Here is a 13,144-nt window from a genome sequence, read left to right on the forward strand (position 1 = left end):
GCCGACCTTCCGATCGGCAGCTCAGCGGTTTAACCCGCAGCGCCACCGCGTCCCTTGATAATTAGCAAAGTTTACCAATATAATAAGAATCATAAATCAGAATAAACAATTAAATAGGAGTTTCTTTCTAATCTGAGAAACCCCATCCTTATAATCAAGAAAAATCTAGCATTTTAAAGCCTTATGTTAAGAGATACCTAAACTTTGGATGTGATACAAGTCCTTGTACAAAATTATAGTCCATAGTTTCCAGATTAAATTAAATTTAGTATCAGACTTGTTTTTTAACTACAGTTATTTTTGACATTCATGCATACTCCCATAGTTTACTCTGCCATTCTTTTAAAGAAGGAATTATCTGCAATTTCCAGTAAGAAGCATAAAGAGCTTATTTTCAAATGAACAGGTAAAAGTTCTGTGTCTGCTTATGTGTGTGCGATAGAAAGGTCAATGTTTGCATAATGGGTTGTGAAAATATATGCATGGGAAGGGAGAGTGTGCTTGTGCGTGTGCCTCAAATCAAAGAAACTGCCTAACTTCTACAAAAGACAGCCTGCAATTTCTATAAGAAATACTCTACATATTTTAATAATTATTTTTAACAAACATTCAATCTTTCTTACCTGTAAAAACTTTTTAACATCAGCAATAATGTCTCTAAAAATCAACTGGTCTTTCTGAACATCAAACCATCCTAATTTTGTGATCTTTGCAATTACTTGAACAAGAGCCTGTATCACAAAAAGGGCCAATTTTGGTCGAGATGCAATATAATTTAGTATATAGTTTCCTGTGCCAAGATATAAAAAATTAAATAATTATTTTATGTTAAAGACAACACAACTGTCTAATTTAAATTATGATAAATGAAGGAAATCAGATCACAAAAATGTGCAGAATACCTAATTACTATCTCCAAATAAAACTAAAAATATTTTAAACACTCTAAGTTTCAACAACTACAATGACTAAAAAAAAAAAAACACCCAGAGATTTTGGCAAGATTGCCCTTACCTCTTTCTAAAACGATTTAATACAGTATTAACATTTTAGCAAACTGCAATAGCAAATATACTATTTGGAATATTCCTTCTTTCGCCTGCCAAACTGCCTTAAGATTTCTCCATGCAGTATTACTACCACATATATTCAGTTCAGTGTTTCTTTATAGGTAAGACCTGGAGAGGTAATCAACTAAATGTTTTGGGTTGGCTCAACGGCTCCCTCTGTGCTCAAACCCAGGCCCTGGACAGCAGACTTGTGGGCGCCCTGATCCCCGGCTGTTGCTTTGTAACACCAAATCAGTTAAGAACAAAGCCCCCCTCATATGTGATTTCATCACGGAGGAGGGGGCAGACCTGGCGTGCATTACAGAAACCTGGCTGGGCCTGGAAGGAGGAGTGCCTCTTTCAGAGATGTGCCCGGCTGGGTTATGAGTGTGGCACCAGCCGAGACCTCAGGGCAGGGGGGGAGGGGTGGCTGTTGTCATCCAGGAATCTCTAGGGGCCTTCAGGGGCCCTGCTCCACAAGTGGCCAGTTGTGAGACCCTGTTCTTCAAGTTGGGTTCCCGAGAACAGTTGGGGGTGCTGCTATAGTACCAGTCTCCCTGCTGCATAGCAACCTCCCTGCCTGAGCTGCTGGAGGCCATCTCGGGGTTGGCAGTGGAGTTCCCCAGGCTTATGGCTCTGGGGGACTTCAAACTGCCATTCCTGGGGCGGGCCTCGGAAGCAGCTTGGGAGTTCATGGCCACCATGGCGGCCATGGGCCTGTTTCAGATTATTCGGGACCCAACTCAAGACAGTGGTCTCAGACTGGACTTAGTTTTCTAGTTGGAGCAGTGGCAACGTGATCTGAGGGGAGAGTTACATCTTTCCCCTTTGTTATGGTCAGACCACGCCCTGGTGGCCCTGAGATTGTCCTATGCCACCCCCCTTCTGCAGGGAGGCAGGACCCATTTGATCAGTCCGCCCCCGGTGACTGATGGACCCCGTAGGGTTTCAGAGGGAGCTGAGGGTTATACCTGAAGATCTGCTGCACAGTCCAGTGGAGGCCCTGGCCGCAGCCTGGAATAGGGAAGCGGACAGGGTCTTGGACAGGATCGCGCCTGTGCGGCCTCTCTCGTCCCATCGAACCCAACAATCCCCATGGTTTACGGAGGAGTTGAGAGTTCCAAAGAGGATTAAGAGACACCTAGAGCGCCACTGGAGGAAGACAAAGACCGAATCTGACCAAACACAAGCTAGAGCTGCTATTATGGCCTACCCTGTGGCGGTAGGAGCGACGAAGCATCAATACTTCTCCGCCCTTATTGCATCCACAGAATGCCACCCGGCAGTCCTGTTTAAGATTACCTGATCTCTTTTGGGGAAAGGGGATCTAGAAATCCATCTACAGGGCTGTGCTGAGGAGTTTTCTGGGCATCTGCAGGATAAAATCGCTCAGATTCGTTCCGAGTTGGACTCCAAGCATGACATAGAGTCTGTGGAGATGCCCGGGGAACATACTTACCCAGTTATCTGGGAAAAGTTTGACCCTGTTGGGCCCAAGGAAGTGGACAGGATCCTCCGGACTATAAATGCCACCACTTGCCAATTAGATCCCTGTCCCTCCTGGGTGGTGAAGGCAGCCCAGGAGGGGATGTATGGTTGGGTCTAGACAATGGTAAATACATCCCTGAGAGAGAGGGTGTTTCCAGCAACCTTTAAGGAGGTGCTGGTGCGCCCCCTCCTCAAGAGACCATCACTGGACCTACTGTACTGGGCAATATTTGTCCAATTTCCCACCTCCCCTTTTTGGGGAAGGTGGTTGAGAAAGTGGTGGCGTTGCAGCTCCAGAGGATCCTGGATGAAATGGATTATCTAGACCCCTTCCAGTCAGGTTCCAGGCCGAGTTATGGGATGGAAACAGCATTGCTCACACTTATGAATGACCTCTGGCGGGAGCAGGATGGAGGCACTGCATCCATCCTGGCTCTTCTTGACCTCTCAGCAGCTTTCGATACCATTGACCATGGTACCCTTTTGGGCCGGCTCAGGGAGTTGGGGGTGGGCGGCGTGGTTTTACACTGGTTCTCCTCCTTCCTCCAGGGCCGGTCCCAATCGGTGATAGGCAGCGAGAGATCCAGCCCTCAGCCCCTTCTTTGTGGGGTGCTGCAGGGCTCGGTACTCTCCCCACTCCTTTTTAACATCTACATGAAACCTCTGGGTGAGATCATCCATCACCATGGGATGAGGTATCATCAGTATGCTAACAGTACTCAATTATATATCTCCATCCCGGGTGAAGCAAGTGATGCTGTGACCACCCTCTCCAGGTGCCTGGGGGCTGTGGGGCCTGGATGGGGAATAACAGGCTTCAGATGAACCCTCGTTAAGATGGAGTGGCTGTGGATTAATGGCACCTCGGGATCTAGGAAATTGCCATCTTTAGTTCTGGATGGGGTTGCACTGCCCCAGACGAACCCGGTGGGTAACTTGGGGGTCCTCTTGGACTCACGACTCCTGCTCGAAGAGCAGGTGGAAGTCGTGGCCAGGAGGGCCTTTGCTCAACCTCATGTTGTGCGCCAGTTACACGCTTTCCTGGACCAAGAGGCCCTTCGAACAGTCATTCAGGCCCTGGTCATTTCCCATATAGACTACCGTAACACAGTCTACATGGGGCTACCCTTGAAGAATATCTGGAAGCTTCAACTGGTCCAGAACGCAGCCACCTGGGCAATCTTGGGTGTTCCAAGGTTTGAACATGTAACACCTTTGCGTGAGCTGCACTGGGTGCCAGTTTGCTTCTAGGTCCAATTCAAGGAGTTGGTTATTACCTTTAAAGCCCTACATGGCATGGGACCAGGTTACCTGAGGGACCGTCTCATCTCCATCACATCATCCCGTCCCACCCGGTCAGGCAGAGGGGGCATGTTACGGACCTGATCCATAAAAGAATTCCATCTGGCAGGGTCTCAGAAGCGTGCCTTCTCTGCAGTAGCTCCCACCCTCTGGAACCTTCTTCCCCCAGAGGTGAGACAGGACCCTTCGCTCCTGAACTACCGTAAAAAATTAAAAACCTGGTTGTGTCAGCAGGCCTGGAACAGGAAGGGGACTAGCCACTCCTGGGGATGGCTAGCGCCACAGAATGATTTTGAAAGGGCCCATTATACTCACGGACTGCTAGAGAACTCTCAGCCATCTAGATTTTATCTCATTTTTATTTTTAGGTATTTATTGTATTTATAATTGTTTGAATTTTAACTCTGTTTTTATTGTAAACCACCCAGAGTCCCTCCTTGATGGGGAGATGGGCAGTGATAAAAATTTGATAAATAAATAAATATGCTTAGCTATGTTAGCATATAATTTTGCTTTCTAATTAAGAGTGTATGACATATTCTATTCCAGTACATCACAACTTTTCCTAAATAAGGTTTTCCTTTGCATACAAATACTCAGTGACTGGGTCATATATCATTCTAAGCTGTCAAGGTTCATTCCGTCCTTTCTTATGTTCTGAAAGCCACTGAATATGGCACTATTCAACAGCTTTCTGAACATTCTTACTTATTTCAGCTATTAAGTATTTCACTGACTAGTTTGTTATCACCACAAAAAATTATTGTGTTTGATTTAGCCATGTTTCGCTTATGTATATTTCATTATCACTATTATATTTTACCTTTATATTGTTTTAACTTTATTAGTTACTAGCTGCTTCAATTTATTTCTATTTACTGTGGATGTTTTAACTGTTACACCTTTTTGGTTGTTGTTCATTAATAAACTGCCACATGTCTGTATTCAGCAGTATACAAGTAGAATAATTACATATGTATGTGTGCATTATATACATTATATGTATGTGTGCATTATATGGCTGCCCATCTAATATACCACACCTCTGGGTGGCTCACAATGTGTGAGCAACCACAATGAAAACATGTAAGAGACAGTAAAAATCCAGCTTAAAAAAAATCACCTTGCACCTTCAAGCAATACTTCCCAGTAACAGTAATTGGGCTCTGGCTTCACTTGATCCCAGTGCTTGGGGGAAAAGCCAACTTTTTGAGTCCTACTGGATCTCAGGGGGTGTGATGGAATGTGACGGGGGGGAGAGTGTTCCATGGGGCAGAAGATGCTACTGAGAAGGCACACTTTCTAGGTCCCACTAGGTGACAACCTTTAAGGGAAGGGACCTGGAGTGCACCAACCCTATCTGACTTGGTAGAATTATCAGATACCCTCAGGGAGAGGTGGTCCCACAGATAATCTGGCCTTCAGGCATGCAGAGTTTTAAAGGTGATAACCAGCACCTTGAATTGCACCCAGAAAAAAACAGTAGCTAGTGCAGCTTGTACAACAGTAATATAATATAGGCAAACCGAGGGGTACCTGAGACTGTGCACACCACACCAGAGAATAAATAGAATAACTTAATCAAGTAATGTGATTTTGTTTAATATCATGTCTGAAACCCTCCCAATGAGGTTTGCCAAACCAAGCTATTTTGATTTGTTCAACACATCAAAATCTTGATTAAATATTATATGCCAATAGAGGCAATATATTATTCTAAATAGCCCTGCCAATGAACGAATCTTAATACAGAATCAGGGATTTAGATTTTAAAAAAACGATGAAAATAAGAAATTAGCACAGCTACAGACACTCATTTTCATTTAATCAGCTCTCTTACCATGGAAATATTAAGATACCAAATGTACATTTAACTTCTCAAAGTTTAGGATTTCTTTTACCACTTTCCTCATCCATCCTAGAGAATAAATTTTCAAAGAGCTAATCCTCTAGTGGTATTTGTCCCTGTGACTCTGGAGCCTTGGAAACCAAGACAGAAGTTGTCTTTACATTATCTTCTATTGGGATATAACAAAAGAACTTATAAAATCACTACTTTTAAGGTTCCTAGGAAGAAATTACTGTATATACTCACATACAAGTCCATCCGCAGATAACCCAACCCTCAAATTTTCAGCCAAAAGAGCATGAAAAATGCTGTACCCACAGATAAGCCAACCTGCTTTTTTCATGTTTTTTGGTTAAAAAGTTGAGGGTCTGCTTATCCGTGGATGCGCTTATCCACAAGTGTATACAGGAAATACGGGTACTTAATTATACACATGGTGGATGAGCCCATCTGAGGATTAAGCTGAACCCAATTTTTAGGTGCATTTTGGCACCTAAAATTCTCGGCTTATCCGCAAGTATATACAACGTTTATTTTATGTAACTTACCCTCTTGCAGATGTGAGCCCAGACATAACTAAAATGTTTGCAAAGTTTTTTGATACTGCTATTAATATAAGACCCGTTATTTTTGATGCAACTACACTGATTGTACTAAGTTAATTTAAGTATGTTACTCCAGTTGTGATTAGCCAAAGGCAATACAGTAAAAGAATTCATTCATGTAGGATGCAGAATTGTGCCAGCATGCCTCAGCATTAAAGTTAAATGTTTCCTTTCCGTGTTTTAAGGCTAAACTTTATAGTGAGATGTATTCACATTCAGCCTGTGAACAACAACCTTATTATTAACGTCTAAAGAACAGAAGAAATATTCCATATCAGGCACACAGAAATGAAAGACAAAGCTACAAACAAAAAAACTGCATAAGAAAGGATAGCAAAAGTGATCACTTTTTAAGTCAAAATGTTATATAACATGGTGGGCACCTGATTTTACCAAAATAGCTCAAGCTGATCCAAATTATTTTTTTGTTATTAATTGGCAGGCTACCACAATGACAGGATTCATATATTGCATTGTGCTAAGCCATGGTTTATTTAGCGATTGTTTACTGAATAAGCTGTAATTTGCTGGGTTTTCCACACAGGTTTACCATTATATAATAGTTTGGTTGACCAAAAAACAAAAAAACAAAACATTAAGTCAAATTAAATAAACCACATTATGATTTGTGAGAAAAGTAAACCTGGCAATATATTTGAATTTCTTTCTATAAATGTGCAAGACAACTAATTCTCACAATATGCATAAGAGATTCCCAAGCATAAACCTACATCTACCACATCAATTATGAAGTCACAGAAATTTGTGTACTATTTCTCTAACAAATACATATGTTGTAAGAACCAGTCCAAGCAACTCTTGGGTTTCATTTTATTTTTCTGGTTTTAAGCTTGGGATCATTTATAAATCTTCGACGTGAATAAATAAATAACATTGGGTACAAGATCGGTGTAACACACTATAAAGCAACTAAGTCTGATACCTACCACTGTCTTCATTTTAAGGACCATATCTATCACTATCACCAAACTACTCCATTTGACTGCAAAGATAACTATGTCTGTATATACCAGATGCTCATACAAATGCAGTTCAGCTCCTTCTCAAGTGTTTACATTTTCTCATTTATATGAGATATAAAACAAACAATCAATCAAACACACATGATGTCTCTTCTACTGCCTAACGATGACAAATCCCAGGTTATGGGAAATATCCACACACGCTGGCTATGAAACAATGATAATTTTTTTAAAGTTATGTGTTAAAATTGCTAGTAATTTATTCTAATCTCCATTTTAGATTATAAGAACGTTTTTACTATTGAAAAGAATAAACAATGCTTACTGATGTCCATTCTTTGCTGAATAGGTAAAGGGGTGGTTTTGCATACAAGTTTTGAGAGGCACGTTGCTGCTAAGAGTTGCGCATAGGATGTCTAGAGGAAAATATACACAATTCAAATGCTGGCAGTAATGATTGGATAATACTAAAGATTTTTTAAAGCAAACAGATAATCTTGCAACAAGAAATTCTCTTCCTAATATTTTGCAAACCATATGTGTTGTAACATACAATAAAACTCTCAGATTCATTACAATAAGCAAAGAACCCAACACTGTATAAATATTAAAATAACAATTTATTTTTATAATTACCTTATTTTATTTTTAATAATTTATCATTTATCATTTTATTTATAAAAATAAGAGCCTGCTTTCTTATTTTTATAATAAGAAAAGAAAGCAGGCTCTAATTTTTGTAAATAAAATGACTGCAGGTACCTGTAATTATTTTTCATACTAAATACTGTAATACACACTGCCCTACACAGCCATGGCTTTCCTGGTGTCTACCATCCAAGTACTAACCAAGTCTGACCCTGCTTAGCTTTTGTCAAGAGACCAGGAGCTGCAATCTGCTGTGAATAGCAATAAAATCTCACGTGTATATGTGTCTGTGTGTGTTTATGTTTTGTTTCCTCCTTTGGTTCAACACCACAAAAGCTTACCAATATTTTGTCTATCATCACTAATCAAACTTATTACTGCTATTATAAAAGATTACAAATATACAGGTAAAGAAAAATCTTATAGTTAAATGTACCTTGATAATACAGACAGTTTTGGAACCTGGAAGGATATTTGAGCAAACAGGTGTAACAAATATGTACTTAGATAATAAAGTTTAAAATGCTTACCGTTCCTTGTTCCAATAAAAGTTGGCACTGACTAAGACACTCTGGACTGTTAATAAGCTCCAAGAGAACTTTTTCTGCTTGTATTCGCTGTGCTAAATCTGTCCCCTCATACAGCTGTTTACAAAGAACTTCTAATTCTGCCAAACTCTGTTGGGAGGAATAAAATGTCAGACATTAAACATTCATATATATTTCCCCTTAATATTCATGTTACTCCATAATGCAAACACTTACACACACACACACACACACACACACACACACACACACACAGAGAGCTTACATTTAAATACATTACAGGGAGTCCTCACTTAATGACCATTCATTTAGTGATGGTTCAGACTTACGATAGTGCTGAAAAAACTGACTTACAACTGGTGCTCACACTTATGACCAATGCAGCATCCCCGCAGTCACATGATCACCATTTTCCACCTTCCCGGCCAGCTTCTGGCAAGCAAAATCAATGGGGAACCACATGATTCGCTTAATGACCATGTGGGTCACTTAACAACTGCTGTGATTTTCATAATGAACGCCACAAAAAAGGTTGTGAAATTGGGTCAGAATCGCTTAATGACCACTTCGCTTAGCAACCAAAATTTCAGTCTCAATTGTGGTCGTTAAGCATAAGTATTTCTAAGCCATAAGTGGAAGGAGGGGGATAATTAGAATTCTCCCACTATATCTCAATCATTCATCATTCAGATGAAACACCTTGGCAAAGAATGAAACAAGCAATATTTTGTCAATGGCAAAAAATACTACATTTAGCATTTACATTTCCTTAATAATCTGAAATACATGCTTTTTTCCCACTCAGCTGAACAGGTTGCTGATAAAGTTAGCAATGAGAATCAACACTTTCAGTATTACGTTTGATCTGTGCCATTCATTTCATGGATGCCAGATTCTAATATTAATTTACTTTTTCCTTAATTTCCTATTCTAAGACAGAATTAAAAGTATAAGATACGTTTGCCCAAACGTTATCCTAGGCTTGATTCACTCCTGCCCCTGATGCACAGGATAACCATAAGAATAGTTACAAGAACAGTTATATCCATACAATGAAAATGTATTTAGCTTACTCATCTGACCAGATTATTAACATAGTATTTATGTTAATATTGGTCATCAGACACATCCAAGCATAAAGGCTAAACTAATTATTCAACAGTAATTGTTTCAACATAGTTAAAATTAAGTTACATTTACTAAGCTGTTCATGACCAAAGACCTCACTGAGCATCAATTATTTCCTGCCCTGAATATTGAGCATGTCGAGGTACAATCCTTACCCCAGTGAGAGCAGCTTCCTATCAAAAAAATTACTGGAAGACAATTATTAAAACTAAAATTATTACTTTGGCATCCCTCCACTATTCTCATTACAATGTACACCTCAGATATGTTACTAACATAAATGTCTTTAAAAGGGCAGTAAGCATTACATTCAGAAATTTGCCCTGCAACAACTAATGGCTAGGCTTATGTCCAGCTCAAGAGTTACAGGAGGAACCCACCTGACAAAATGGACCCTACAATTTGATCCATTAAGTTTGTTTTCATGTTCTTAAGGAAAAAGACCAAAAAAATAAAAAAAAAACACCAACATGTATGCAAATCTATTATTTAGTTAAAATGCATTCAACCATACTTATAAACTGTTCTTGTCACTATGAAAGGACTGAAACCAGCACTCTTAATCACCAGTCAAAAGGTATTTCATCAAGTTCTTCCTTACATCTCACCAACCCACATGACCATTGACTTTATTCACAACTACCTCCATTTATTTTTTAGACCTGCATAGTACTACTGCAAAGAGAAATTTGGAGTTGCATATTTACCTTGGACCAACATTCAAGCAGGGGAAGGGGGAATCATAATCATGAAGCCATTTTTCAACTCTGCAGTTGCAAAAAAGCATATGAAGAAATACCACCCCCCCAAAAAAATACCCCACCATGTCATAAAAAATACTATTAATCAAAGCAAGGCAGGGTTAAATATGACATAAAGCACATGCAGATGTTTTTCAAAAGCTTAATAGAAATTGGCAAAATAAAAAAAGGCTAGGTTCACATAATGGGATAAGCCCTTATTTTAACGGTAATTATAGTAAAAATCTCTGAATCAAGTTCAGCTAAGGCACAACTAGCCTAAATTACAAACCATGGTTGACAAGCCACAATGACTGGGTTCATAAAACATGCTAAGCTAAAACCAAACAAGTTATGCTATGTTTAAAGATGTGAAGCCTCCCTCCCCATAAAAAAAGAAAAATCTTTTAAAAAACGGAGGGAATGTTTCTCTAAAGCTTTTGTGGGTTTTTTTGCCTAATTAGAAAACTTGGGAAGAAAGGTTCATGAACCATTTCTTAATAAAATTGTTAAGCTACAGCAAAAACCTAACCTATGGCCTGTGAACTATAGCCTTATGTTTGAAAATTTACTGAAAGCTGCTAATAAGGCCAGGCTATTTGTGGGACTGCCTATTCCTGATCACATCTACCTATCCCATCAGGTCCAACAGGAGGTATGTTGTGGGTCCCATCTGCTAAATAGTTCCACCCAGACAGCGTGGCTTTTCTGCTGTGGCTCACACCCTCTGGAACATCATCCCTGCCAGGTGAGGTTAGCCTCATCTGTTAGCCTTTCAGAAGGCCCTGAAAACATGGTTTTTCCAGCAGCCTTCAGGATCCCATAGAGAGCCTGTATGATGGTTATATTGTGTTTAGATGGATGTTCTTCCCCCGCAATCCTGCTTTTACTTATATTTTAAAGTTTTTTTTAACAGCTCTGACACTGTTTTAAGTGTTGGTTGTACAGTAAGCCACCCAGAGTCACGTTCAGTGAGATGGGCGGCCATATACATTTATTAATTAAATAAATAGTCCTCTACAATCAGAAAACAAAATTGCTTAAACAGTGATTCATGTAACAAAATGTGCATTTTGAACTTGGTTCTCTTTCCCTCAATTTTTTTTCTCAGCTTTTTCAGAAAATTAGAGCTTTCTCTGTTTTATACACCAGAGGACAAAACTCAGAACATAAAACTTTGTTTTACTACAATGCTGATTATTTCCTTTTCCAGTGTTAATTTTTGCCTACCTGCTTCTCTGAAACAGGCAAAAATGAAGCAATACTATATTTCTTAGAGTTCAAAAACTGTAACTCCATTTGTAGAAAAAATTTAAAATATTCTGAAGTAACTTCAGTATCTTTATAACTATGATTTGAATAAATTATATTTCTCAATTTTATATATAAATCAGTTATACTTTATAAAGCAAGTTATACTTTGTTTACTTTACATAGACTATGTATCTATAAATAATATTTATTGTATACATTTTCATTTTTGTCCAAAATATCCATTTTTTCCAGTAGAATACTAGATTTTCTTTTATTGCTTCAAAACATTAAGGAAATTTTATATCTGTAATTATGGCTTTGCGCAATGTATGAGAAATAGGTATCTAGGCATGTATGTAAGAAATTATGCTGTCTCAAAGACTCAGTCCAATACTGTCTGTCCTTTAGCAAAAATAAAATCCCAGGTAAAATGGATTTCATCTCCCATCACAAATCTATACCACAGACCAGATCAAAGCCAAATTTAGGAACACCTTTCATTTGACAGAAGTCCTTTTGTGATCAAAAGAGACCATCCCCTCCTGGGTTCACAACTTCTCCATCTTATGGATTGCATTTCAAAATATCCCCATTATTCATACATAATTCTTATTTTCTTACTTATTTAGCATAAAGAGCTTTTGCACCTTGGTCCTATTATATCAACCACCCAGTCTAATTCCCCTTTCAAAAAATTTACTAAAACTTCAAGAAACACCCGGTTATATTAGCAAAAGTGCCTTCAAGAGCTCACAGGAATCCATCAGATCCAACTTTTACAGGAAAAAAAAATTAATTTTACTCCCACCAAGGTAAAATAACCAGATGACCTATGGGCAATGGAAGAATCATTATTAACTGCTATGCTTCTTTCCATAAACTCAGATCAGACAAATACCCTGGGTAACACAAACCAGTCAACCACATTTTAGCCTACGTTCTTTTTGGGAGCAAACCCTGGCCATGTGGTCAATATATAATACATTGTCATGTGAGAATCTGAAAATTGGATTAATCATCTCTCACTTAAACATGTTGTGCAAACCCAACTTGGGTTGTGGAAATGTAGCCATATTTGTGCTAGCCATCCAGTAATAAACTAGCAGATGTTGATTTACTTTCCACCCCATCTATTTGAACACCCAAATTCTTGAAAAAATGTCTAAGTTTGACTACAAATTCCATAGGTGCTTCCTCTCTGGGTTATGTTCTGTCTGAATCTTCACTACAGCAGATGAAGAACATGTGCTGTCTGTTCATAGGGCTGAAGAATGAGAAATATTTTTTAGGAAGAGTTTTTAACAATTTGTTTCAGCATTCTTGGGAAGAGAAAACACATGGCCATGGATGCTATGAATAATAGGTTCTTGGGCTTATCAAGGCAAGCAGAGTTGTGTAAAAAAACTAGAGTTTTATCTGGATAATCTAAGATGAAGAAATCTCCCTTGCAGATGAATCTATCAGCCACAAATACCCACAGTACAAAATCTCTCTCTCAACCCACACGCCATGCCATCGGTACACATACTCACACTTTTCCTCAGTCACTC

At 39.1% G+C, this 13,144-nt stretch overlaps 1 protein-coding gene across 2 annotated transcripts in view; it reads right to left on the reverse strand.

The window, feature by feature from the left end:
• The window catches only part of RANBP17 (RAN binding protein 17), a 227,276-nt gene that overhangs the window by 213,216 nt on the left and 916 nt on the right, over nucleotides 1-13,144 (reverse strand). For both annotated transcript variants that reach the window (XM_063315799.1, XM_063315806.1), the window contains exons 2-4: nucleotides 8,455-8,601; nucleotides 7,602-7,692; nucleotides 624-790 (exon numbers count right to left, since the gene is read on the reverse strand). In XM_063315799.1, the coding sequence (XP_063171869.1) occupies nucleotides 624-790; nucleotides 7,602-7,692; nucleotides 8,455-8,601 (405 nt within the window). The remainder of the gene's footprint in view (nucleotides 1-623; nucleotides 791-7,601; nucleotides 7,693-8,454; nucleotides 8,602-13,144) is intronic.

Source organism: Candoia aspera, chromosome 1, assembly GCF_035149785.1.
Source record: "Candoia aspera isolate rCanAsp1 chromosome 1, rCanAsp1.hap2, whole genome shotgun sequence".
In the NCBI taxonomy this organism is placed as follows: domain Eukaryota; kingdom Metazoa; phylum Chordata; class Lepidosauria; order Squamata; family Boidae; genus Candoia; species Candoia aspera.